The following is a 24902-nucleotide window of genomic DNA, read 5'->3' on the forward strand; positions in this document are numbered from 1 at the left end:
TCCCCCATTTCTTTTGTGATTACACACGAGGTCTCCTGATTGTGTATTTCTTTGGAGTTTGGATCAATAGGTTTTTCAGACTGCAGAATAACAGGCTGGTCTTGGCTCATTAATCTACAGTAAAGAGCATGCAGGCCATGCAAAACCATATTGCTTATCAGAGTGAAGCACACTGTTTCCTACTCTTTGTTTAATGGAGTTTGGTTTTGGAGAAGCAATTGATTTACATGATTTTTGGACAGGTGGCACAATGAACTGTGGTTTTTAAACCAGGCAGTATGGAAAACCTTGTGCTCAGACTGGAGCACAGAACATAATTAAAATTCACCTGCAGAGATACGTATTGAATTGTTAGTGTAAGATCTCCGCTTGGACTGCAAATGGAGTTGCTGTCCTTAGATCTGTAGAAGACACTGAAATGCAGTCCATAGGTATGTGCATGTGATTTGGGGCTAATGTGTCATCTTGGATTCTGCATCTGTCCCAGCACATGGAGGACATGAGGAACTGATGGTCTAGATAGACCCTTTTATCAGCCTACCTGTCTGCTTGCATGCTCTTGAGAGGGTATGCATTGTCTGATAATGAATTCCTAGGCCATCCTGCCATGGCCAGGGCTCTCTGATGTTGATGGAATATAGCATAATTATTTGCTGCATTTTCCTGGCAGCAAACTCACCAGAGTTTGTTCCTGTCACCAGGTTAGGTTCACTGCCTGACATTCCCTTTGATATGGGATGATGACATGTTTCTTTGAAAACCTGTTGATTCAGACTGTGATCTGGCTACAAATGCTTCTCTACATCTCTTGCTGCAGATAAGCTTTTGTGTGTACACCATTCTGGGAGTTGTGAAACGAGCTCGTTGGCCTGCTGCTACTGAAGAGGCAAAAGCTGGAGGATTCTTTTTGGGGTACCTGCCCAGTGGAACTCCAATGTACCGTAATCCCTGCACTGAGCAGGTCCTGAAGCTTTTTGACAATTTGCTTGCTCTCATAAGGTGGGTCAAGTTGACTTGAAATGATTTACATTGGTTTATAAATCTCTGAAAGCCAAACTGTGATAGATATGTGGAATACTCAGAGCATGTTTTCCCAGTGAAGCCAGTGGGAATACGAGTTGGTGCCAGTGCCCAAGTACTGTTCCTGGCTGTTCACAGTGGGGACTGGCACTGGGGAAACTGGAGCCTTCTGAATGTTCATTGGTCTGGCCTGCAAGAGGCCATCAAAGCTAAAGGGAGCTTGTGCTGGGGTTGCCTTCGCCCCCTCCACTGCTGTAGTTCTGCCACCCAGTTAATGATTTCTCAGCTAACATCTGTGTTCTGCCCTCAGCCCCTACAAGGCCACCTCTCCTGTCACCACCAGGGCAGTCCCAGCTCTCATCCCATCCTGTTTCCGTTGTTCTCTCTTCAGTGTTAAATTAAGCTGGCTTTGCTGAACATGAGCAGCAGCCTCCTCTTCAAGAGCACTGTCTGCTTTTGAAATCAGTGGATGCATACTCTCAGGCTGTTGCAGTGACTCTGAGTGTCACCAGTGTTGTGTAGATCTGGGGCAGCCAGGGGAGGGAGCAAGAGAAGGCAGAAAAGGGAAATCCTGAATAACACACAGTTGCCAGAATTATAAAGAAGTCTCTCTCAGGGTAACTCCAGACACTGGGATTTTGCGAGACTTATGGGACAGTTTTATGAGATAACATGTTACATGCTTGAAAACTTTATGCTCTGTTCTTGGTAGGGGCCTTTTAAGAAAGAACATTTTCAGATCCACTTCGATTTTTCAGCTCCTGGGTTTGTAAGGGAAGGGGCCCTGTTACCTAAGTTCTCGCTAGTTGAGTATGTTTAGCAGTCACTTAGCTCAGGAATGTGCTCCTTGCAGAGAGAAGCAACATGCTGGACTGTTGGGACAAGCACACGCTGTCTTGGCCCACACTAGCAGTGTTTCTCATCACGGAACTCTGTGTAGCACAGTGTGTGGTACTTTGGCCAGTGACCAGCTAGACATATAGAACTGTGCTTGAAGTGTTTTTGCCTTTTATCCTGGAAGGCTGAAGATCCTATTGTTGAATATTCGGGAGAGGTTAGGTAGAGTTGCCCTGAGTAGCAGTAGCTTCATGCCATTTCTTCCTGACACATGTCATATTGTGAGACCAACTAAACCAGTGCTCAAGGTCTGAACAGGCTGCAATAGACACTTTTTCCTCAACCAGTCACTGTTCCTCCCAGAACTTGTGCCTTAGTAAAATCGCTTGGGATCTCTGTTACAACAAGCTTAGGAAACTGTCATCCAACTTCTATCACCACTTATGTGAAAAAGCAGAAACTCAGTGTCTGGCTTTTTCCACCTCCAAGAGAACACATAAGCTATGTTCTCTATTTAGTGTATAAAGGAAGAGGCTCCATTGCTGGTTTGGGCTTTTTTTGAGAAAATGCGTGTGTTGTTCAAGCATCTCACCTGTAGACCAAAGTATTTTCTGTGTACATGGTAGTAACATACATGGAGAAACCTGTACTTCACTCAAAGGTATCTGGGCTTTTTTTAAGGCTAGATGCTCTAACAAGAACCGATGAATAATGTATTAAGAAAGTAGATCTTTATGCTTCATATTTTTCCATTGCTGCTGCTGGATATATAAGCCTCTGTTTGACAACTGCAATCTCATAGTTGTTTAGTGCAAGTGCTGATGATGATGCTTATGTCTTTTTGGCAAAGCTGGATCTTGTGCTATGGAGCTCCTGTTGTGTTATTTGCTGACTTCAGGTGCCTTTTCTCCATGTATATCTTCCTCAAGCCCTCTTTAATATGGATCACACAGAAGAATATGGAATCTGTAGCTGCCTGTCAGCAGGCAGGAGGTACTGGGACATGAGGAGGGCTGCCTGGCAGGAAAGCTGCTTGTGTTGAGGATGCCTTCAGGGACATAGTTGCATTACTGTCTGGGGATGGATGCTTCTCTTAGATCTGTGCCATTAGGCAGCTCTCTGTAGGGATAAGCAACATCCAGTGCTGCCCACGTGCTTATGTGGGACAGAGATACAGAAGTCCCTGCAGGCTGTGTTGGTTTCTGTGCGAGCAGATGTGCAAGTAGCAGTAGCATGGGTCTGGCTGAGCAGGTGGGTCCGCTGCTCTCTGGATGATGTGTGGCATTCTGCTGCTGTGTTAGCAGACAGAAGCAGTGAAGCTGTTAAGCCATTAGCCTTTGCCAGGGTGGTAAGTAGCTTGAAGGTAGAGATCAGAGAACTGAGAAGAATGAGATAGCCCAGCAAGTGGAAAAATAAGGTATCTTTGAATGGCATTTACCTGTGTTTGTGTTGGTAACTGTATTTAATGAATTATTTTGAAGTTGCTTTATTAGTCACTGCTTGCAGTTTCCAGACTAATGATTCTCCTGTCCTCTGTGGCACCTCATTTCATGTAGGTGTTTTCTAGCTTCTGGCTTAAAATGTTCACTCATGAATGTAAACCCAAATCATGATTTTCAGCCACCTTGGTGCATTTCTGCAGTCAGTAGCTGCATGACCTGATGGGTGCAGAGCCTTTATTGTGCTGGGATTTGCTTGTGTTTTGTTGCAAATTAAGTGCTCAGGCTCAGCAAATGCTTTGCTTAGACAAAGGCTTTTTTGGAGCTTTTGATGACGAGATGCTGACATTGCCAAAGCATTAATGCTGGTGAAAGAATTCTTGGGTAGACATGGATGCTGGAGGCATTTTCATTTTAGACAGCTCCAGCTTTGGAAAAGGATTGTTTGATCATGGACTGTCCTAAAGGACTCATCTTCTGGTTTACAAGCTGTTCTCTCTAGGCATCAGATACTCTTTCTAGCAGAGCTGTGACCATTACTGAAAATTCCCCAAGTCCTGTCATATCCTTTGCTTGTCTTTTCTAAAGCAGAAATGTCTCTTGAAATTAGTTTTACTTTGTTTTCCTGTGTGTGGGGTTCCCAGGAGTGCTGATTAGTCTCAGCTGGAACATGCCTAGGGGCTACGTCATCATACATGGGGGCTGTTGGATGCCTTTTTAACTCCCATGGAGGGGGGGGTGATTGGCCATTTTCTTTCCATTCCCACTGGGAACTTGCTAAAGTATTAAGAGAGCTTGCCCTGTAAGTGAACATCTGCCTCCCAACTCTCAGACTTAAAATGCTTCAAGGACTCTGAAACAACTAAGGACCATGACCTTCAGGATATGATGTCTGGCCTGTCCTGTTGGAGTTAGTGCAGTGGGATTTCAGAGTTCACCTTTGCAATTCCACAGTTCCTGCATTTGCCCCACTGGCCTTCCTCCCAGCATGAAGCAAAGCCACCACTGGCGTGCAGTGGGCAGGAGACATACAAGAGATTATTTTAGTGGCTAGGTTTCAGCCTCAAGCAGAAACGTACAGCTTTTTGAGTCAATGGGGGCAACATTAACCAGTGTGGAAGCTGGGCTGTTCCCTGGCCCTTCTTGGCAAAGTAGAATCAGCTTGTACCCCTTTGAGGCCTGTTGCATGGTGTTAGATTCAGCCCAGAATGAGAGTATGAGTCTTTAAGAAGTCATTTGTGTAGCTCTTTCTTAAGAATTTCACATACTTGCCTTCCTCACATGCAGTGAGCAGGGTAGTATTTAACACTTGCAGAGAGAAACAGGATAGTTGCGGTTTTGGAGCTTTCTGCAAATGCAGGCAGTCATCACTGCATCAGGATTGCCAGAATTATGAACTTAGACCTTAAAAAAAAAAAAACAAAAAACCAATAATTAATACATGAGTGAAAGCTGAGACTCTGGAGAGCATCCTGAGGTTGGTCCACCCTCCCTTCCCCCAGCCATTCCCATGTACCCCCTGCTTTGGGAAACGCTGGTTGAGGAGGAGATACTGAGTTGCCCTTGATCACCTCTAGAAGCAGGTACAATGGCATTGCAGTTTTGGAGGAGGCTGCAGGATTTGTGCTGTGTGCAGCTGGCGACACCCAGAGTGGAGGTCTGAGGTCTCAAAGGAGAGAGGTAGGTGAGAGAGACACCCCGGCCGAGTCCAGCTCTGAGTGTCAGTACCCTGGCTAAGAGAGGGGACGGGACCCATTTTGGCCTGGATGGCAAGAAACAGCCACCCGTGGCTGAATTGGTATCCCTTGCAGACAGCTGACAGCACCCACTTCCTGTGATGCAGAATTGTTCCCAGCTGGATGTGTTGTCCAGGGTGCATGTGTGCCTGCCATGAGTAACATCTCATTGGACTGATGTTCTCACTAGAGTCCCTCCGATGCCACCTGCCATTCTGGGGATGTGACCCATCCCTGAGGGGCAGTGTGTGTATTTTAGAGCTGAAACAGCCCCTCCCTCTGCAGGGGCCTTAGGTGCGGAAGATCTTTTGAGATAACAGATTCCATGTCTTCTCAGTTTTAAGAATACATTCTCTGATCCCTTTGGCCAAGCTAATAAGTTGTTCCCAGCATCATCTGAAGAATTGCTGGGAGTTTTTACTGCCAATGCTTGTAGGGGGTGGGATGAACTGAAATAAGTGGAAGGGGCAGCCAGGAAATTCAGGACAGGAGGTGGAGTCACTCCATGTCTGTGTTGAGTCAGCTTCCCCAATATTTTTGCAGGTGGGGAAGGGGGATCCCATGCACATGTGTGTGGTCTCACCTTCCTCATCATCTGCCTCAGAAGAGCAGGCCACAAGCTGAAGGAGAGGATTCCACTGTCAAGGGCAAAAACGGGTTGACTTACATGAGTATAAACCAAATGTTCTTCTGTTTCAGAACTCACAACAACCTCTACATGCCAGAGATGGTGGCTAGGCTAGGGGATACATTTGCAAAGGCCTTGGACATGCTGGAGGTGGAGAAGAATGCCATTCTAGGTAAGAGGCTTCTCTTCAGGAGGGCATATGTGGGCAGATCCTTAGAGATATGTGAGTCAATGATCTGTCCATAACAGTGGAAGTGAAATAGGGCTGGAGGACCAGGTTCTTCATAGTATTTGCAGCCCAGCTGTGATTTGAACTAGCTGAAACTAAGACATTAAAATTTAAGTTATATGTCTCAGACATTGGTTTCTTCTGCATGCATTGAAGGGTACGCTTGTCCCATCTGTGGGAAGGTGGTGGTTTCTGCAGCATGGCATTTCAGGCTGCAGAGGCTGGATGGAGGGTGCTGTAATTGTCTGCCTTTGAGCACAGTTAGTGCTCAGAAAGAGCCCTGAGTGCTGGTGCAGACACCTGTCCTGGAGAGCAAGAGCCAAGCTGTGCAGTGTGGCCCTGGCATTTGTTTCTAGACAGTGTGCTAGAAAGAGGCCTTTGGAACCTTCTTAAAGCAGGTGTGAGCTTGTGAACACAGGAGCCTTTCCAGCCAAGCAGAAGCAGATGGCCATGTGGATAAAGCGTGGATCATGACTTTGGAAATTGGGGTTTAATTTGCAGTTCTGACAGACAGTAAAATATTTTGGGGAAGTTGCTTTGTCTTTCTCCATTTCCTGTCTATAAAATGAGGACATGCTTCCTTTATCTGACTTTAAAAACTGTCTGTGAGCCCCTGCACATAAAGCAGCAGGGCCTTGATCTCTGCTCTAAACTTTTTAATATCATAGTTCGACAGTAGCCTGTGTCCTGGCAGAGAATACGAACCTGAAGGAATGAGCTATTAGAGGAGCTACAACCACCTCAGTGGAAACACCTTTGCTCTGGGTGCAACCAACCTGAACCTGGCTGACCTCTGACTTTCTGCCCTAGGGTTGCTGCACCGCTTCCTATTTGGCTCTTGCCAAGAGTTTCCCTTGCTGCCATCAAGCTGGCTGGGGCCTGCCTAGTGTGCTCTGAAGGTGCACTGTGCTCTCTCATTAATGTAACTGAAGTTTATTCCTTCCCACAGGTCTCCCTCAGCCTTTGTTGGAGCTTTATGACTCTCCTGTTTACAAAACAGTCTTAGAAAGGATGCAGGGCTTCTTTTGTACCCTCTATGACAATTGGTAAGAGCACCACATCTCTCACCACAATTCATCACTGCACAGCCAGAGCAGTAGGTTATTGTGGGGTCCTGACTTCCTTTAGAGTCAGACTTTCGGCATGAGCTGTATCCTGCAGTACGCAAGTACAGGCTGCAGTGGTGGCCTGTACTGAGTGGTTGTAACCTGCCACACAGACATGAAACGATGTGGAAAAAGTACCTCAAAATGGGGATCCACTTTTAGCTCTTCTGCAGTTAGGTAGTCGGATTGGAGCGCTTACCTGATATCCTGATCTAGTTTATCTCTTTTGCCACTTCTGATTATGTGCCAGGGTACATCAGCACTTGAAAATACCTTGTAGTGCTTAAATGCATAAGTCATTGTTCCTCTGCAGGTATCCCAGAAAAAAAAAGAGATACTTTGCTAAAATTCCTCCACAGTATTTGTTTGGAATGTGACAACTGTGTAGTCTAAAGGTGATAGTACTTGTAGCCTTTGCAGATCAGAGATGTGGTACTTGTTATGTGGCAGACTTGTAACCAATTTGTTTTCTGTTGAAGTTTTCACATCCTGGGAAATGCAGGCCCCTCCATGCAACAGGATTTCTACACTGTTGAGGGTCTCGCCACCCAGCTCCTCAGCTCTGCTTTCAACAACCTCAACAACATTCCTGATTACAGACTGCGTCCCATGCTCCGTATCCTTCCATCACTCTCTAATGCCAGCTTGGGAGGCTCTGAAGACATAAATTTAAACCTTGCATTGTTTTCAGTATGGTCAAGACAAAGAAGGGTGATTGAGGAGGTAAACAGACAGGGTACACCTGGTGCAGATGATGTGTGAGCCTAGGAGGGCACGAGCAGAAAGAGCACTGCATAATAAAGGTCGGAATAAATGCACAGGATTTGTGTGGTTCTGGAGGCACTGTGAGAGGGGTGTAAGTGCCTTCTGAGGGGCAAAGGGGCTTGGATAGTGAGGAGCTTGACATTAGGATGTGCTTCTCTGGGAGATCATGTGGGTTTCCCAGCCCACTTTCCAGGGCTAGACATTCAGTCTCGCAGCAAGGAAATGGGTGCTAAGCACCCTTAACTTTCTCAGCTGAACTGTCAGGGGAAAGAGCTGAATAACTGATGTTCTTGCTGTATAGAGATGCCATCCGTTAATTCAGGGCTGTGAGAAAGTGTCTGTCCCTTGGCCTCCCAGTGGAATGGGTTGGCTTGGGCACTGTGCTGCAGTCTCCCTAGCAGCTGGCCTTAGGTCTTGGATCTCTTCCTTAACTGGTCTTTTCAGGTGTGTTTGTGAAGCCCTTGGTACTTTCCTGTCCCTCGGAATACTATGAAACCCTTGTCTGCCCCATGCTGGGACCACTCTTTACCTATCTGCACTTGGTAAGAAAACAGCTTGTCCAGCTTGCCTGTTCCTTGACACCCCTGACTCCCTGTAGCAGCTGGCAGCAATGTGTGGGAATGTCTGTCTCTACAGAGCCAGCAGAGACAAGGGCAGAGCCTTGATGCTTAATGATTTTGGTGATGTTTAGGGGGGGCTTTAAAGCACATTGAGCCCTGGCTGTTGCACAGCACCGCTTGCTGTGAGTTCAAACCTGTGGGCATAAACTCCTCATCCTGCAGCCCTGAGACTTTCTGGATTTGTTGATGTTTTTTTCCCCATGTCCTCTCATTTTCATGACAGCTCATTCACATTCCAACACCCTTGGTACCAGTTCTCCTGCATTCAAAATGGGTGTTTGGCATGCGAGCTGTGTTTAAAGCTCTTGTGTTTCTGCCAGCAGCTGTTGCTTGGGTCTCCTTGTATTGTGTCCAGATTTAATCTTTCCTTTTGTCTTGAACAGAGGTTGTCCCAGAAATGGCAGGTGATCAACCAGCGAAGCATGCTCTGGTAAGCTTCCACCCCTTGGTACAGAGAGGGAAATGGGGAATGGGATGGAGGTTTGGTCTTTTACGTGGCCTTTTGCCCAGATACAGCCCTTCCAGCAAGGGCTGGAAGATACACTGGTGACTCATTCCCTGTGTTTGGGTGGAGGGTGTGCTTGAAGACATTGGCTCCTGTCAGACTAAAACCTGTTCTCCTCAGTGAGGATGATGCTGCAGATGACAACCCCGAGTCTCAAGAGATGCTTGAGGAACAGCTGGTCAGGCTGCTGACTCGAGAAGTCATGGATCTTGCCAGTAAGTGAAATCAGGCTAGATCTCCTGAGATATTTGGGAAGTTTTCCCTGGAAAGGACAACAGGAATTCCAGTGTGCAGTAAAATTTAATTGTAACCATCAGTAGTATATAAAATAACCGTGAGAAGGCAGATGTGAGACAGCCCGGCCAAAATCTTAGCTAAAACCTAGTAAGAGATAATTTAAAACTTAAAAAAGAGAGATTCTTCCTTTTGTTAGCTTTCAGAGCTCCATGGTTTTGGCACTGTTCCTGTAGGGAATCCAATCCTACAGGGAATTGGGTTCTCCCATTCTGCGCTTTGGAACCCAGTATGGGACATGGATTTATGGACAAGCCAAGTGTAGAGCGGTTTTGTTGCTGGTAATTGCCATGTCTCCTACCAGACATAAGGGAAGAGTCCCTCCCCCAAAGCAGACTCTCTTGTGTTCGCCTTCTCCAACATCACTTTTGTGTCAGCGTGGCTTTGTGCAGGAAGGCTGGGGAAATTGATTCCACAGAGATCACAGATTTGTCTTCTGTCTCCTTTCTCAACTGGCCTTTTGCTTTAAATCAGTGTTCTTCTTGGATTATGGGCTTCAGATGGTTTTGCAGATTCCTGCTTCTCTGTAGTCAGAAGCAACCGTTGTGCAGCAGGTTCCAGTGTGGAAAGGTGCTGTGGGTGAGGTGTGGCAGCCTTCCAGGTAGTGCAGTATTGAGCTTTTATACTGGGCTTTCTGATTCTTCAGATTCCCTGTAAGAGCTGGGGGAGCTTGAAGCACCTGTGAGCCCACCAGAGTCTGTAGGATAATCTCTGCATGTTCTGCAGTAGCATCTTCCCTTTTCTGCTCCTCTGACCTGCAAATGTTTTTGCAGCTGTTTGCTGTGTTTCTAAGAAAGGTGTTGAACAGAACACTACTGCTGCTGTAGATGGAGATGGTAAGTAAATGCCTGCTTTTGCCTTTCCAGCCCTTGGTGTACACAAATGCTATTCCTTTCCTGTTTCTTGGGGGAAAGGCTGGGCTGATGCTGGAGGTTCTGTGTCAGGGGTATAGGTTTGGTAAGAAGCCTTCACCTCTGTCCTGCCCAGCGTGTCTGGGCACACAGAAAAACCCAGTCAAGCCTGGAAACTAATGTGCTGTAAGGGTTCATGGGTGGCATGTTGGAGCAGCTGGTTCTTAAGGTTCTGAGAAGTGGGCTTAGGAGCAGAGGGGGATATGAACAGTTTCCCAAGAGCTGAAGGTAGCCAGTTTAGCCAGTTGCATGCCCCTCCTGCCCCACAAAGGATGGTTGCTTTTTGCTTGAAAAGAGATGCTCTGGGTAAGCTGTGCCAGGACACTGATTCTGTGTGCTGTCTCCTGGCTCCCAGCTTAGTTCTTGTAGCCTCCCTGTGTCCCCTCAGTCCTTGGGAGGCCACATTCACAGTGCAGCCTTTGCTCTGCAGATGATGAGGCGATGGCCACGGAGGTGACTCCCCCTGCCAACGCAGAGCTCACCGAGCTTGGCAAGTGTCTGATGAAGCAAGAGGTAAGAGCATGTGCTCTCACTGCCACCGTCCTTCCTCTGTACTCTTTGTCACACTTGTCTGCTCTGCAGCCAAACAGTGCTGCAGAGATCTAGGCTGCTGGAGCATTCCCCTTGTGGGAGTAACCTCTTGGGAATATGCATGGCTTTTAAGGGCCTTGCAGGAGCCACAAAGCAAATGGGGGTTGGGATCCTGTTGTAACACATGGCTACAGAGCTTCAGCCCTTCTGGGGAAGAGGTCCTGGGCATACAGCTCCCTGGCTCTGCCTTCATCCTGGGCCCCAGTCTTCATGAGGAAGAACTTCATCCAGTTTTTTTTTTCCTGTAAAATCTGCCTGAGGTGGTACAGGAGCCACAGTGCTAATACCACCCATTGTGCAGAGTACCTTTATCCCAGTACCCTGTACTCTCTGCTGTGGATGCCTCAGAAGCTCTTGTAGAAGCTTTTGCAGTGACTTGAGAGTAGCAGCTGAGGGGAGTCCATGATCACTCCAGGGTCTTTGCTAGGGAGATGAAGGGAACAGGTTACCTTAGCACTGATCCCTCATGGTGCACACTGAGTAAAATCCTTCTGCTGGAGCAACAGTAAGATGCAGGATTCTCAGAAGCTCCTGCAGATTCTCTGAATTCCTTCTTGGATACCATCAGGTTTGAATGCTGGAAGTGAGAAATAGTTCCTCTGACTGGTTTTCCTGACTCCTTTTCAGGATGTTTGCACTGCAGTGCTGATCACTGCCTACACATCCCTGTCCTGGAAGGACACCTTGTCCTGCCAAAGAACCACAACACAGCTTTGCTGGCCACTGCTCAAACAGGTACCTGTGGGAGGAAGAAGGGATTGGTTCTGGCAGGGTCTGAATGTTGTGAGAAGCGTGGCTGCTTCACGCCTGGGCACCTTCTCCCCCAGGAAGAGCAAGCTGTTGCAGAAAGGTGGCTGTGTACCAGTTTCTTGCTTCAGTGCTGACAGTGCTTCTTCCCCAGGTGCTTCCAGGAAACCTCCTTCCTGATGCCGTGTCCTGGTTTTTCACAAGTGTGCTGAAGGGCTTACAGGTACATGGGCAACACGATGGCTGCATGGCAGCTCTTGTCCACCTGGCTTTCCAGATCTACGAGGCCTTGGTGAGAAATTCTGTTCTTCATCCAAATGTGAGGTTGAGGAATGTGAGGGGAATGGTGAAAACTAATCCCATGCCCAGTGGGTAGGGGCAGGGGAGTGCATGGCCCCCAAGGAGGGCAAGGCTGTTACTCTGGCAGAGCTGGGTTAATGTTACTTCTCCATGCAGCGCCCTCGCTATGGTGAGCTGAAGGCAGTGATGGAGCAGATCCCAGACATCCAGCTGGACTCTTTGGAGCAGTTTGATTCAAAGCTTCTCAACCCAACACTGCAGAAAGTGGCCGACAAGCGCCGGAAGGATCACTTCAAGCGCCTCATCTCAGGTTGCATTGGGGTAAGTGATACCCTGGAGGAAGATTTCACAGCTGTATGCTGCAGAAGTGATGGGGTGGCTGGCCTGCCTCCTCTCACCAGCCACCCCCCTTCCCAGCCAGGAGGCTCCAGCAGTATGTTTAGTGTTTGTTCTGCCTCTCTTCACCCCGGGGTCCAGCAGACTGAGCAGCCCCTCCAACAATGGCCTCTCACTGAGAGGCAGCAAGCACCTTGCACAAAGGTGCTTGGGAAAACAGGGTGCTAAAATGTTTGATTGAAGTTGCTGGGTGGGCATTGGACTTCCATGAGGATGGTGGTGGTGGAGCCTTGGACATTGAATTATAAGCTGGGGAGATAGTATTTTAAAAGTTACCTCAGTGCCCTGGCACTTGGGAAAGGTCTGACATTCCTCAAAATGCAAGTACGGGGTCTGGGCCTAGGGATTGCTCAGAACCTGGGTTCTGCATCTGCTGTGCAAGAAGCTGCCCCTGAGCTGAGCGAGGGTATGAACAGTGACTGATGCCTGCCTGTCTGTTCTCTGCAGAAGCCCATCGGGGAGCAGTTCCGCAAGGAGGTTCATATCCGGAACCTTCCATCTCTCTTCAAAAAGGTGAAGCCATCACTGGACACAGATGCGCTAGAAAACGAGGATGGAGAGGGCTTCAATGTACTCTTCGAGCCCTGAGCCTGGGATGCTGCAGCCATCTCCTCCCTTACCTTAAAATTTGTCTCTCCTCATAGTAAGCACATTAGATTCTCCTTGTCACCGCCTCCACAAGCATTCGTCTGAATAAAGCCCCTTACGGGTCCTGTCCCCTTCTCTTCCGTACACTGGGATGGGGCCTGCGGTGGCATATGAACCAGTCAATATTAAGCTCTTCCCCTGACTCCTTCCCCTCCATTGGATGAGCATCTTTAGACCTCTGCTTCTCTGCAAGGTGGGAGCTGAGTCCACAGACCTCTTTAGGGTAAAGCCTGATCATCTTGTAGCCTCGGGTCACTCTTGCTCCACCTCTTCATCCCTTGGGGTTTAGGATTAATGCAAACGGCAGAGTAGTGTGCCATGTGAAAAGGGGCTACCCTAATCTTCCTCTGGGTGCTAGTAGCCAGGCTTTGTAGGGAACACATCGGACACTCCTGTCATGCTTATCAGCACTTGTCCCTAGCGGACTGGAATTCTGCTGAACCCGTTTCCCTCCAGGATGCTGAGCCTTGGGCTGAGGGCTGCGTGCCAGGAAGCCTAGCAGTGCTCTAGGATCTCCTGTGAGATCAGCCTTTCTAAGGTGCAACTGCTCTCTAGAAAGAGGCAGAGACTGTCATATATATACATATATATATGTACAGATACGATCATATAGCTTGTTCTACCCAGAGCCAAATGGAAGGCTTTTACTTTGTGCCAGCCTTTCGTAGACATCTCTCAGGGGGAGCAGGACATATTGTTTTCTTTTGGTTTTTCTTTTTTTTTTTTTTTTTTTTCATTTTACCATGCCCTGTAGACTAGAACTTGGCCAGCGCAGGGTAAATAAAATCTGGACCAATACCTGAAGCACCTGCAATCCAAAAGGGAGCTCCTCCCCCTGTTGCAGTGGAGGTGACAGTAAACCCCTGTTTTTACCCAGTCTGCTACTTCTCAGAGAATTGCATGGTGGGGCAGGAGGGGTGGGCTTTATACTGCAGTTTACAGGGGGGAGCCAGGTCAGAAACTGGGTTTTAGATGTGGTGGGACTCTTACAAAGCCACTCCAGTGTGCAAAGCTGGTTCTTATTACATGACAAATACTACACAATCTATCCTAGAGTTAGCACAGGAGCTCAGAGGGTCTGTCCAGAGCTAGCTGGCAGTTCTGCCATCCAGGAGACAGAACAAGTAATAAACTGTGGTAGGTGGAGAAGTGGTGTCTCCACATGGACAGACTGGACAAAAAGGCTGGGGTTGGGAGGCATGGGAGTGCAGATAGGAAGAGCAGGCCTTGGGCATCCACTCACCCTCCTGCCCCTGCTGTTCCACCAGCACCCTCCATTTTCTTCCTAGCCTCAAACTTTTTTAACCTCTGAGCTAACATGGCTCCTGGCTCTAGCAAAGGCTGGGTGTATTTATTGTGTTGTGATATTTTTAACATTCTGTGACTTCATGCTAGACACAAGGGGTTTTTGTAAAATGGATTTTAAACCTTTTTTGTAGGAATGTTTAAATCCAAAGCCGTCTCTGAACTGGTTGTGTTACACCTGAATGTCAGTAAAGCTATTCCAGTTTCATACACATGGTGTCATGTTTCATTTTTATTCTTTTATCTGTTTCAGTAAGATCTGAGGCCTCTGGTCTGGCCAGACTGTCCTCCTGGAGATTTCACAGTATCCCTTATTCCAGTTACAAAAAAGGGAGCACCTTTGCTGGTGATCTGTACACTGTCAGGGGATGAACCATTCCAGACTATATAGTTTAATTAGGTGAGGGGGAAATTGCATTTTTGAGGTATTCATTTGTCACTCACTGCTAGTTTATTTTAATTCTAGGTCCCGCTTACAGCTTGAGGGATGTGTATTGTCAAAGCAAAACCCTAAGGCTATTCAAGGGTCCATCCCATGAGCATGTGAAGCAGTAGCACAGAGGTGGATGGATGGATAGATAGATATGGATAGATAGTTATGGATAGGTAGACAGTGATAATGGGTGACATGCACATGCAGTATATACCTGGGTCTGCAGCATGGCATGGGATAGATTTGGGTTGGAGCCAGGATGCCAAGTGTACCTTCTCCCTACAGCGTATTCACCCTAACAGGATGTTTACACTCTAAGTAATTCTACCCCAAGGAAACTTTCATTCCACTTACTTAGCAGAATGTAGAACTGGACTGAAGTCTAGCACTATAGCATGGATTGGCTTCAGCAACTGAGATACACCAGTACTCCCATTTTCAACTCTTAACCACGTTGCTCAATGCCTCATCTAACCTGGCCTTGAACACTTCCAGGGATGGGGCATTCGCAGCTCTGGGAAACCTGGGACAACTTACCTCCACCTTCATTGTAAAAAATACGTGATGTTCAATATAAGTCTACCTTCTTCCAGTTCAAAACTGTTGACCTTTAGCCTGTCACTACAGACCCTGGTAAAGTCTTTCTCCATGCCCCCTTTATATACTGAAAGGCCAGAATGGGGCCTCCCTGGAGCTTTCTTGTTCTCCAGGCTGAACAATCCCAGCTCTCTCTCAATTTTTTCATAGGAGAGGTGTCCCAATCCTCTAATAGTACAGCCTTTTCTCTACCATATTAACTATCCCAGAGCTGGTCTGAAACACCTGCAAAACAGCCGTGCCCTTATGCTGACTCGTTAAACCTCACTGACCTGCTGTGAAGTGCTTTACTACACGGCCCCATCAGTCCTCCTCACTCACGGCATACCATCTAAAATAAATGCTGCTACCCACCCTTAGACCTGCTGCCACTTCTCCATGTCTTATGGTTTTGGTTTCACAATTGTGAATGGCACAGGACACAGATTTTTTTTTAAAAAAAAAAGCCTTTATTTTAGTGCATCTCCTCACTGAGGCTCATTACCAACAGAAAAATCCAGAGATAGTCCTTGGACTCTTGGCAAGCCCCTCTCAAGCCTCCTGCCTATGGAAGAGGAATCCCCCATTGAGGCAAGTGCAGGAAGCCCAGAACAGCAGTGCAGGTTTCTGCTCTCCCAGCTACAGCCTGGTCACTCCATAGGCACAGAGTCCAGCTCATTGAGGAAGCGCTGACACTTTCCCATCAGGATCTTGATGGCTTCACTCACCAGCACATCTGGAGGTAAGATACCTGTCGACTCCACTGAAACTGCAGAGACACAGACACAAGTCAGCACAGCCACGAGGCAGCCTCAGCCTCCATGCACCTGCCTCCATGATTCCGTCCCTCACCTTCCCTTACACCTCACTGCAACAAGCCAGATCTTCACAGCAGAGAAGCGGCTACCTTTGCCAGCAGGAAGCACCAAGATTCAATCCCAAAGCAAGCAGTTACCCACTGCCTTTTGGATGTATGGATGCTGAGGGTGGGGAGAGGCACAGAGCCAGCCACACATGCTGGCCAGTCACTGCTTGTTCACACAAACCACATCAGGACTCTGGAAAATGGGGCACTTACAGATGTAATGGTTCCGTACTCTTGCCAGGCGCACGAGGTTTTTCAGACCCTCATGTCGGAAAACTTCTCTGCTGAATGTGTCCAGCCGTGCATTGGCTACTCTTGCCACCCTTTTTCCTAAAAGGAAGATGAAACAAGGTGGGCAAATTGCAGCAGTTCAGCCTTATGGTCACAGTACATGCTTGGCTCAAACAGGCACTCCCCCCTCACCAAAGGCAGGGAAGACTCCAATATAAAGAATTAGTGTATACCCAACATGAAAATCCAACCTGGAAGAAAAACCCAGACACAAAGCCTACATGCACCCCTGGAAGGACACAAGAAGTCTCCACACTCAGCTGTGGAAACAGCAAGCTCGCTACCCAGTGTCACAACTGAACAGCGCTGGAAGCTGCAGTCAGCAGCTGCAGAGCTCTGTGGACAGGTATGCAATGCATTTCAGGGACATCCCCGTTCATCACCCAACACGTCTGCACGTGGTAACCACTCATCCATAAAACCAGGCTCAGAAGAGCACGAACCACTGATCAGCAAGGCAACATCACAATGTGGTTTTGTCTCTGCAAAGGTTTGGCTCCAACCTCCAATCAGTCTCTACTAAAGCTCACAAGGAATTTAGCACAGGAAAAAAGTACCATTGATATTCTGGATCTCAATGACCCCAGGGGAAAAGCATTTCTGTAATGTCTCAGCTGCCTCATCCTCAATAGGCTGCAGGAGAGTAATGTCAGGAAGCAGTCGATAACTGGCTGTGGCCACAGGAGAAAACTTGGCATGATCCTTACCTGTATGAAGAGTTAAGAGTCAAGGATGAGAGCAGGCCTCAGGGAACAAGGATTCTGGGGCCTAAAGTTCCAGGGGAAAAGCCAATTCTCCACCCTTCCCCGTCACACTGCAGTGCCCGAGTCCAAGCACTCACTTTCCTTGTCCCGCTGCTCCAGGAGCCACGACTCACCTATACCCTTGACACAGTGCATAAGCACATCTATTTCCTGTCCGGGTCGCAACAGTGCAATGAGGATGTCATCGTGAACAGGTCGGAAGTCAGCATCTGGAAAAAGGTCTGTCTGATTCCCCAAGGGCACCCACGTCATGTGTTTACTGTACACTGCAAAGAGAAGCCACAAGCATCAGCCAGCTGCTGCCTCAAAGCAGGTCACTCACCTGTACAGGACTGGAGACAGCAAAAATAAGTTTAGCAGAATGGAATCAACTTTCCCTGTGAGCACATAAGGCTGAGAAAACAGCCTAAGTCCTGTCTTCCAAGACCAAAAAGAAAAGCACCTATTTTTAGGAGAAATCTCACCTTTATGATTGAAATATAGTTCATCAGGATCAGATGATTCCTTGGCAGCCTGAGGGTTTCGTTTGCATTTGATTTTCAGCTGAAACTGCAGAGTATCAATTTCAGTGCCTTCCTGATCTCCTGGGAAGAAGCACATGAAATAACACTTCTAGTCAGTTGACACGACCCTAATTTACTAGTTTGAGAGGAGCCTTCAATATTTCTATTCTATCCAAGACTCTCACCTTGGTTTCTGTACTCAAAGAGCCGAGGGTCAGCTCGGATAGGGATGAGGCCCAACCGATGAGCCAGAATTTCATCCTGCACAATGGATGTGTTGTTGTACACAAAGACCTTCTCTACAGCCATCGTTGGCACCTCAGGGAGACAAGAGATCAAGTCAGCCTAAGACAATAGTTGAACTACAAGCCAACACATTATCCAGCTCAAGTGTCCCTCCTCTCCCACAAGTAACTGCCATGCAGACTATTTTGAGTGGTATTTCTGCCAAATCAGGCTATGCAATATACCCTTACACCTCGTCTACTCCCATCCCCGTTTTTTTTAACAATCAATCAAAAGAGGTGAAGGGCAGTAGAAAGAGCTTTGAAGCATCCTCAGCCTTTTAGAACTTGGCAGCATTACGTGGCTCCTTTTTGGTTGGTAGCACAGCTGTGTCGAAAAGGCTGACCGGCAGACACTACCAGCAGCACCCCTAAGACCAGTAGGCGGTATCGCCCGTGCTGCTAAAGCCCCGATTCTCTTCGGGCTCCTGGCACACGTGCGGAACGAACGTGTGCTTCTCTTCCAAAACCCGCAGCCGTCCGCAAGGGCTGACACAAGGCTGGACGTTCCCCGCTCCCTGTCAAGCACGTCTTATGCCGGCAGCCCAGGTGAGCACGCCCGGAGCGGCGGTACCTCGGCGAGCAGGATGCGGCGGAAGGCGTTGGCGATGGCGGCGTCGATGCCCACCATGTCGAACTCCAGGGTGTCCCCTTCCTCACGGATCACGTCCACGCGGAACGCCTGCGGGAGCCGCGCACCGGGGGTCACGCCGGCCGCGGGGCCCGACCCCGCACACCCACAGACAGCCCCGCCCGCCGGCGCCGCTCACCCACCTCCTCGAAGCGCCGCTGGTCCCAGGCGTCCTCGTAGCCGGGGTAGTTCCCGGGGAAGTCGGTGGTGTGGACCTGCGAGGAGAGGGCACAGGAGGGGCCGTGAGGGGGTGCGGGCTGGGGCCGCCCCCCGCCCCGCCGGGCTCGCTCACGTTGCGGACGCCGAACTCGCCCAGCACCACGCGGTCCCGCATCTCGTCCGCGCTCCGCCGGGCCGCCATGGGGGCGATGGGCGGCGCTCCCGGGCCCTGGGAGCCGCTGCCGGCCGCCGTCACATCCGGCTCCAGCCCATCCGGGCCAGCGCGGCGGGGCCGGGACGGGCACCATGGCCGCGCCGGGGGCGGCGGGCGGCGGCAGGAGCGGTGCCCCCGCCGCCGAATGGGGCGGCTTCGAGGACAACGTGCAGGTGGGGCCGGGCCGGGGGCGGCGGCGGCGGGGCCGGGGCCGGGCCCAGCGGGTGCTGACACCGTGTCTGCCCCGGCGCAGGGTGGCGGCTCCGCCGTCATCGACATGGAGAACATGGACGACACGTCGGGCTCCAGCTTCGAGGACATGGGGGAGATGCACCAGCGCATGAAGGAGGAGGAGGAGGAGGAGGCGGAGGGCGAGGCGGGCGCCGGCGAGGAGGAGGACGGGGAGTTCCTGGGCATGAAGGGGCTGCGGGGACAGCTGGGCCGGCAGGTCGCTGACCAGGTGAGCGCTGTGTCCCGGCCGCCCCCGGCCCCGGGGTCCCTGTCTGCCCGCACGGCCGCTGCCCGCTCCCTTCTCTCCGCAGATGTGGCAAGTGGGGAAGAGACAAGCCTCCAGGGCCTTCAGCCTGTACGCCAACATCGACATCCTCCGGCCCTACTTCGATGTAGAGCCCGTCCAAGTGCGAGCCAGGTGGGCAGCTCCCGGCGCGGGGAGGCAGCGGCTCCGTGCCTGCAGGAGTCCGGCTGTCAGCTCCGAGCGAGCAGGCTGGGGTGGGCTGGCAGCCCTGCAGGAAAACTCAGGGATGGGCAAACGAATTGTGCATTGTCCCGCTCGTCTTAGTGAGGTTCCGTGGTTGGGCTGGTGGCCCTGTCACCTGGCATTGCTGCTCAGGGCAGGAGAAAGGGCTCTTTTTGTATTTGGCTGCCTTGTGTGGCTTCTGTTGGCTTTGCAACACAGTTGTGTCCAACAAGGCAAAATTTTGTGAGCATTTATGAGGAAAATTACCTTTCCTTCCTGCTGTTCTGTCGATGATCTCTCATCCCTGAGTGGGACCCTAAACATTTTCATTGAATCTGCCCCTACTCAGCAAAGTTAACTCACTGAAAATAAGGTTTTCCTTCTTTTCCTTTCCTTCTTGACTCACCCTTTAGAAAGAATCCTCTGTCCCTTAAGGCCTGTCAACACAATAGCAAACACTGGTAATGAATATATGGGATCTTTTACTGACGAAGCATTTTGTTAACTGTCCTGTTGTTCTTCCTGCTCCTGTTGTCATTCCCTGCTTTCCTGTGATGCAGATTGCTAGAGTCCATGATTCCTGTGAAGATGATTAATTTCCCACAGGTGAGTTCCCTTTTGCTGAATCAGACTCCATGTCCAAGTGACTGTCCCACAGACATCTTGTGAAACTGTAATAATCCATGTTATTAAGGACTGAGTTTGCTAGGTGTTCTCCCTGAAAATGTTGGTGGCTCCTTTCCACGGTTGTTCCAAACCTCAGTGTGCTGTCCCCTAACCTCAGGTGATAACCTGGGTGATAAACTCCATCCAGTGCACTTCTCATATCGCCTGTGGTATTCAGGGGCTGATGTATGATATTCAGGGGCTCTAACCAATCTTTCCCTCACCTATCTCCTCCTGTAGAAGATTGCAGGCGAGCTGTACGGACCCCTCATGCTGGTTTTCACACTGGTTGCCATTCTTTTGCATGGAATGAAGACCTCAGACACCATCATTGTACGTCGAGTTTCATTGATAAGTGGTGGTTTGACTGGGCTCTGGGTTGTTGCAGTGACACTAAAAACAGAGAGGAAACCTTTTCTATAACTGAATAAGCATCTTGCTGAAAAGCAGATTGATTTGAGGATGTTGGTTTGGGGGTGGGAGCAAGGATGTCCCAGAAAGTCTTGACACTGCTGCTGAGAGGGCTTGGGGTGTAGGTCCTGTGGCCCCCCTGATTGCTGCTGGCCAGCTATTTGATAATGCCTGCAAAGGATCTGGGACTCTCAGGGGTTTGGGTGCTGGCAGGCCACTCCTTTGAGTTCTCCTCATCCTGACATTGTCTCCACAGAGGGAAGGCACACTGATGGGCACAGCCATTGGCACCTGCTTCGGTTACTGGCTGGGCGTCTCATCTTTCATGTATTTCCTGGCATATCTGTGCAATGCCCAAATCACGATGGTGCAGATGCTGTCACTGTTGGTACGTACTCATGGAGCTGCCCTATGATGCACATTGGCTGCATGGTGTTCCAGAACAAGCTTTTCCCAAAGAACAGGAAAAGTCTTTGTAAACTGCTGGTCCCAGGTAACTGCACTGGGACAACCTGGAATTCCAGGATGTTCTTCTGACCTGCCCCATCCCAGGCACAGCAATAGTACAAAGAGGCAGTTCCTTTGTGCAAGTCTTCTGCTTTGCACTTCCTGATTTGAGAACCTGGTGGTAAAAAGCCAGGAAACTCAAATTTCTCTGGGATTGGAGGATCTTTCCTCTGTTTCCCACATTGTCGCAGTCTCTGGCATGCCTGTGAATCCTTCAGACAGATTATCTGTGTGTGAGCTGCTGTTAAAGTTATTGTTCTGCTTGACTGTTTGGCAGTGAATGAGTGATTTGTGAGGCTTTGCCACAGTGAAGTGTTGCAGGAATAGGCTGTTTGTGCTCTTGATCAATGGCCCTTTGTGTGTGACTGGTGCTTGTAACATGGACATTTTTGTTTTGTCAGGGCTACGGTCTTTTCGGACACTGCATCACTCTCTTTGTCACCTATAATATCCACTTCCACTCCCTCTTCTACATCTTCTGGTTGGTTGTTGGTGGACTCTCTACACTACGAATGGTAAGGGACAGGCAGCCTGGGGTCCTTCTCTTCCTGGGACAAAAAAAGGGAGGGAAGTGTTGTTTGCTTTCTGTTCCTTGGCCTGGTGGTTTGTTTCACAGCCAGTCGAGCTGCTGAGTTACAGAACAGCCCAATGCTCCTGCGTAATTTGGCCACTGGTGTATGGAGGTGCAGCTTGGATTGATATCCTCACCCATTCTAACAGCTGCAAGAGGTTCATTTACTCCCTTACAGCTGCTGTGGAGAGCCATGCCTGAGCATCCTGCACTCTTGGCAAGACTGGGCAAAGTTCACCTACACAAAACAGCGTCAAATTAAATTCGTTGGTGAAAACTGCGAAAAAGACTCAGTGCAGCGTTTCAGCAGATTCTCACTGCTTGACCTGTTCTTCTGTGTGTTCCTGACTGCAATGCCAGAGGCTCAGGTAGCAGCTGCCCTGTCTCTGATCACCTCCTCTCTCCTAGGTTGCTGTGCTGGTGTCACGCACCGTGGGACATACCCAGCGGCTCATCCTGTGTGGGACTCTTGCTGCTCTGCATATGCTTTTCCTGCTCTATCTGCACTTTGCCTATCACAAGGTGGTAGAAGGTAAGCAAGGGAGATATAAAGATATCCTGTTAGATCTGGGGGAAGAGAAGTTGTTTTTTTCTCTCTCTGAGAAAGTATGGGCAGTTTGAATCTGTCCTTTGGGCATCTGTGCCAGTTTCCAGCTCTAAAATGACCACCACTAGTTTTTTTAGAAGAAGCTGTTCAAGTAGGGCAGCAGGTACACATTGGAGTATTTACTGTGCACTGAGTTTTAGCACTTAAGACCCAATTTATGAGGAAGGACCCTTATTATTTCCCCACAAGTAAAGTGTAACAGCACTGACTGTTCTTGCATGCAGATGTCCAGCCCCTTCCTGAATATTGTTGAAGTAAGGTTGATTTTCTCTGATCAGGAAATGTACCATAAGTGTTTTTCCATCTTTGTTTAACATCTTGTTTTATCTTGTGTTGTATAGCACAGATAGCAGAGGCTGTATCTTCCCCAGCTGGTACTATTAACCAGGCCATGCATGTTCAGGTCCTCCTTCCATGTCTCTTCTTGTTTTCTCCTAACAAAGTCTCAACCTCCTTAAAAAAAAACAAAAACAAAAAACAAAACAACTCTTCTCCCACCCCATATCTAAAGAGTTTCCAGATCCCTAAATATGCAATTCTGCAAATCTCTCTATAGAGTTTAGGCAGCCAGGCCCATTTGTGATATTTCTGATAAATCTGCATAATTAGGGGTTATACATTACAAGTCCTTTTATATATAAATCTTGTTCTTTCCTGAATCTGTTCTTATGGCAAAGGTTCTGATCTAAAGCTTTTTGGCAGATGAAATAGAACAAAATATACTCCAAGCAATTTTCCTCAAGGCACTCCGAAACTGGTTATCAGTCTTAAGAGGGTAATTGACAGAGACTTGAGGACATTTGCGTTGGTCTGTGTATTTCCTGCCAAGCATGGTCTGTTTGCATTGCAGTGACAAAAATTCCATATTGCAGCACAGCTGCAGCTCCTGATGTGAGTCTGCAAGTGCATCTCAGGATGAAAGAGAGTCTTGGTCTAAGAGCAAGATCTGTGCTGGGATGAAGTAGAAACAGGATTTTAGAAACTGCCAGAGCAACTTCTCTGGCAGTACCTGCATTCAGGTCACATGGCAGGGGACTGGATCTGACACCCTCGAAGCAAAAGGATCTGTGTTCCTCTTGGGAACATGCAGTTTTCCTGCCCCGAGCACAAGCTCTGATGTGTACCCTGTGGTCTCTGGACGGAAGTGTTCACTCCTGTTCAGTCTTTGGGGCTAGATATCTCCTCCCACTCTCTGCAAGTGCTTCACCTGTTCTGGGCCCTGCCACCCTCAATCACGCCCTAGTCGGAGAGAAGAGCAAGAAGAAATGTGCCATTGCTATCATCTGAGTTAACTCTTGCCTCTCTCCCCTTTTTTCTGTTCTGCAGGTATCCTGGACACACTGGAAGGACCCAACATGCCTCCCTTTCAGAGAGTTGCCCGAGACATTCCAGTTGTTTCCAATGCTATATTGAACACAACAGCCAAAGCCATTGCATTGACCCTGTAGTTTTACAGACTTGGACTTGCTTCCTTCACTACTTTTGGGGCTGCATAGGGCCACAGTAACCTGCTGCCTCTTAGGAACAGGACAGAACAGCAAGAAGACAACTTGGTTTTGTTTTCCTGGACCTGTCCTCTGCGTTACGGTTTTGGGCAGCTGAGTGGACTCAGCGGAGGTGAGTCGCACCTCAGTGACTCAGAAGAGCTACACTCTTCCCCCATCCAGGTCTGGGCTGTCTTGAGTAGAGTGGTTCTGTTGCCTGCATGTTTAGCTGGGATTTCCCAGCACAGTTTGTTCCTTTGCCCTCTTTCCGCTTGCTGATGTAACTCCAGGAGTATCTGCCCTGTTCCTGTCCTGAAGAGGGAAGAATTAAATTGATGTTGGTGCTGAATGATGTCTTTATGCTTGAGCCTGCTTGTCTAATGGGAGCATGGTGTTTGGGTCTCTGTGCCTTCATCTGTCCTGTCCTAGACTCAAAGCAGAACTCTTTGCAATTTTCTGCTGTCCTTCTTCAGATGTTCTGTGATACATGCCTTGTTTTGGGCACATTTTTCAAAGGCATAGTAGTTCAAAAGGCACAGGAACTTCACTTTCTCTGGCAATTTTCAGGAATAGCACAGTGTTTAACCACATGCTCTTTCTTGTCACGTTCTCTCTTCACTTGATCCAAGCTGCTATCTCACCTCACCATCCCTTCTGTTCTATATGTCAGAAATATATCTGTCCCTATGCTTTCACTGTACCTTTTTTTGCTGCCACCCTTCTGCCCATGTTGCTCTGTGGGACCTGCAGGGCAGCACGTCTGTGCAGGTCTTCAGTGGATATTTCTATTAGGAGGCCAGTTCAGCCCACCCTTGTGCTGCTGACCCTCATGCCTCCCAGCCATGGGACTGTCACCTCTGGGCAGGGGTGGCAGGAGTTATGTTCCCCAGACACCCATTCTGCTGTGTCTGAATGGCTTTTCAAGCTGAGTCTAGGCCTTTTTTTGAAAGGACTCCTGGGGCTTTGAGCATCTCTGGCAAACTTTTCTCTGGTGTTTCCATTTAACAAAGGGAGAGATAGCAGAGTGTATAATGGAAATAGAGTTGGCATATTAATCTCCAGTGTATTGGTGCAGGAAAGCTCCAGTAAGGATGGGTAAGCAGAGCAGCCCAGTCTAGGCTTACCTGCACTCACAACTGAGTAGTTGAGCCTTCCCTCACTG

At 48.8% G+C, this 24902-nt stretch overlaps 3 protein-coding genes across 8 annotated transcripts in view; 2 read left to right on the top strand and 1 right to left on the bottom strand.

Moving 5' to 3' along the window:
- Positions 1–14289, top strand: part of XPO5 (exportin 5) — a 30101-nt gene extending 15812 nt beyond the window's left edge. For all 5 annotated transcript variants that reach the window (XM_058835801.1, XM_058835802.1, XM_058835803.1 and 2 more), the window contains 13 exons: positions 818–999; positions 5732–5832; positions 6839–6935; positions 7475–7611; positions 8205–8302; positions 8764–8810; positions 9006–9100; positions 9953–10015; positions 10521–10603; positions 11309–11416; positions 11583–11720; positions 11885–12049; positions 12572–14289. In XM_058835801.1, coding sequence (XP_058691784.1) covers positions 818–999; positions 5732–5832; positions 6839–6935; positions 7475–7611; positions 8205–8302; positions 8764–8810; positions 9006–9100; positions 9953–10015; positions 10521–10603; positions 11309–11416; positions 11583–11720; positions 11885–12049; positions 12572–12712 — 1455 coding nt within the window. In that variant the 3' untranslated portion in view covers positions 12713–14289. The remainder of the gene's footprint in view (positions 1–817; positions 1000–5731; positions 5833–6838; positions 6936–7474; positions 7612–8204; positions 8303–8763; positions 8811–9005; positions 9101–9952; positions 10016–10520; positions 10604–11308; positions 11417–11582; positions 11721–11884; positions 12050–12571) is intronic.
- A 1229-nt stretch (positions 14290–15518) lies between these two features.
- POLR1C (RNA polymerase I and III subunit C) lies at positions 15519–18848 on the bottom strand. Of its 2 annotated transcripts, XM_058834939.1 has the most exons (9): positions 18717–18848; positions 18568–18639; positions 18368–18475; positions 17695–17827; positions 17471–17590; positions 17120–17272; positions 16800–16949; positions 16165–16281; positions 15520–15855 (listed from the first exon to the last, which is right to left on the bottom strand). In XM_058834939.1, the coding sequence occupies exons 1-9, from the start codon at positions 18783–18785 to the stop codon at positions 15737–15739; spliced, it is 1041 nt and encodes a 346-aa protein (XP_058690922.1). In that variant the 5' UTR covers positions 18786–18848; the 3' UTR covers positions 15520–15736. The 2 variants fall into 2 exon arrangements, with proteins under 2 accessions (XP_058690923.1, XP_058690922.1); XM_058834940.1 differs by lacking the exon at positions 16800–16949 and having other exon boundaries at positions 15519–15855.
- YIPF3 (Yip1 domain family member 3) lies at positions 18813–24089 on the top strand. Its single transcript, XM_058834941.1, has 9 exons — positions 18813–18970; positions 19051–19257; positions 19340–19446; positions 20055–20100; positions 20401–20493; positions 20828–20959; positions 21480–21593; positions 22058–22181; positions 23583–24089. Exons 1-9 carry the CDS (start codon positions 18890–18892, stop codon positions 23702–23704), a joined length of 1026 nt encoding a protein of 341 aa, XP_058690924.1. The 5' UTR covers positions 18813–18889; the 3' UTR covers positions 23705–24089.
- The last annotated feature ends 813 nt before the right edge of the window (positions 24090–24902 follow it).

This window comes from Poecile atricapillus, chromosome 3 (assembly GCF_030490865.1).
Source record: "Poecile atricapillus isolate bPoeAtr1 chromosome 3, bPoeAtr1.hap1, whole genome shotgun sequence".
Classification (NCBI taxonomy): Eukaryota; Metazoa; Chordata; class Aves; order Passeriformes; family Paridae; genus Poecile; species Poecile atricapillus.

What these genes read in the sequence shown, in the direction of transcription:
- POLR1C (XM_058834939.1), bottom strand. Translation starts at nt 18,785, where the DNA reads ATGGCGGCCCGGCGGAGCGCGGACGAGATGCGGGACCGCGTGGTGCTG. An exon ending in GCGAGTTCGGCGTCCGCAAC is followed by an intron (nt 18,640 to 18,716) that starts GTGAGCGAGCCC and finishes CTCTCCTCGCAG; the next exon opens with GTCCACACCACCGACTTCCC. An exon ending in GCCGCATCCTGCTCGCCGAG is followed by an intron (nt 17,828 to 18,367) that starts GTACCGCCGCTC and finishes TGTCTCCCTGAG; the next exon opens with GTGCCAACGATGGCTGTAGA.
- YIPF3 (XM_058834941.1), top strand. Translation starts at nt 18,890, where the DNA reads ATGGCCGCGCCGGGGGCGGCGGGCGGCGGCAGGAGCGGTGCCCCCGCC. An exon ending in CCCGTCCAAGTGCGAGCCAG is followed by an intron (nt 19,447 to 20,054) that starts GTGGGCAGCTCC and finishes CCTGTGATGCAG; the next exon opens with ATTGCTAGAGTCCATGATTC. An exon ending in CTATCACAAGGTGGTAGAAG is followed by an intron (nt 22,182 to 23,582) that starts GTAAGCAAGGGA and finishes TCTGTTCTGCAG; the next exon opens with GTATCCTGGACACACTGGAA.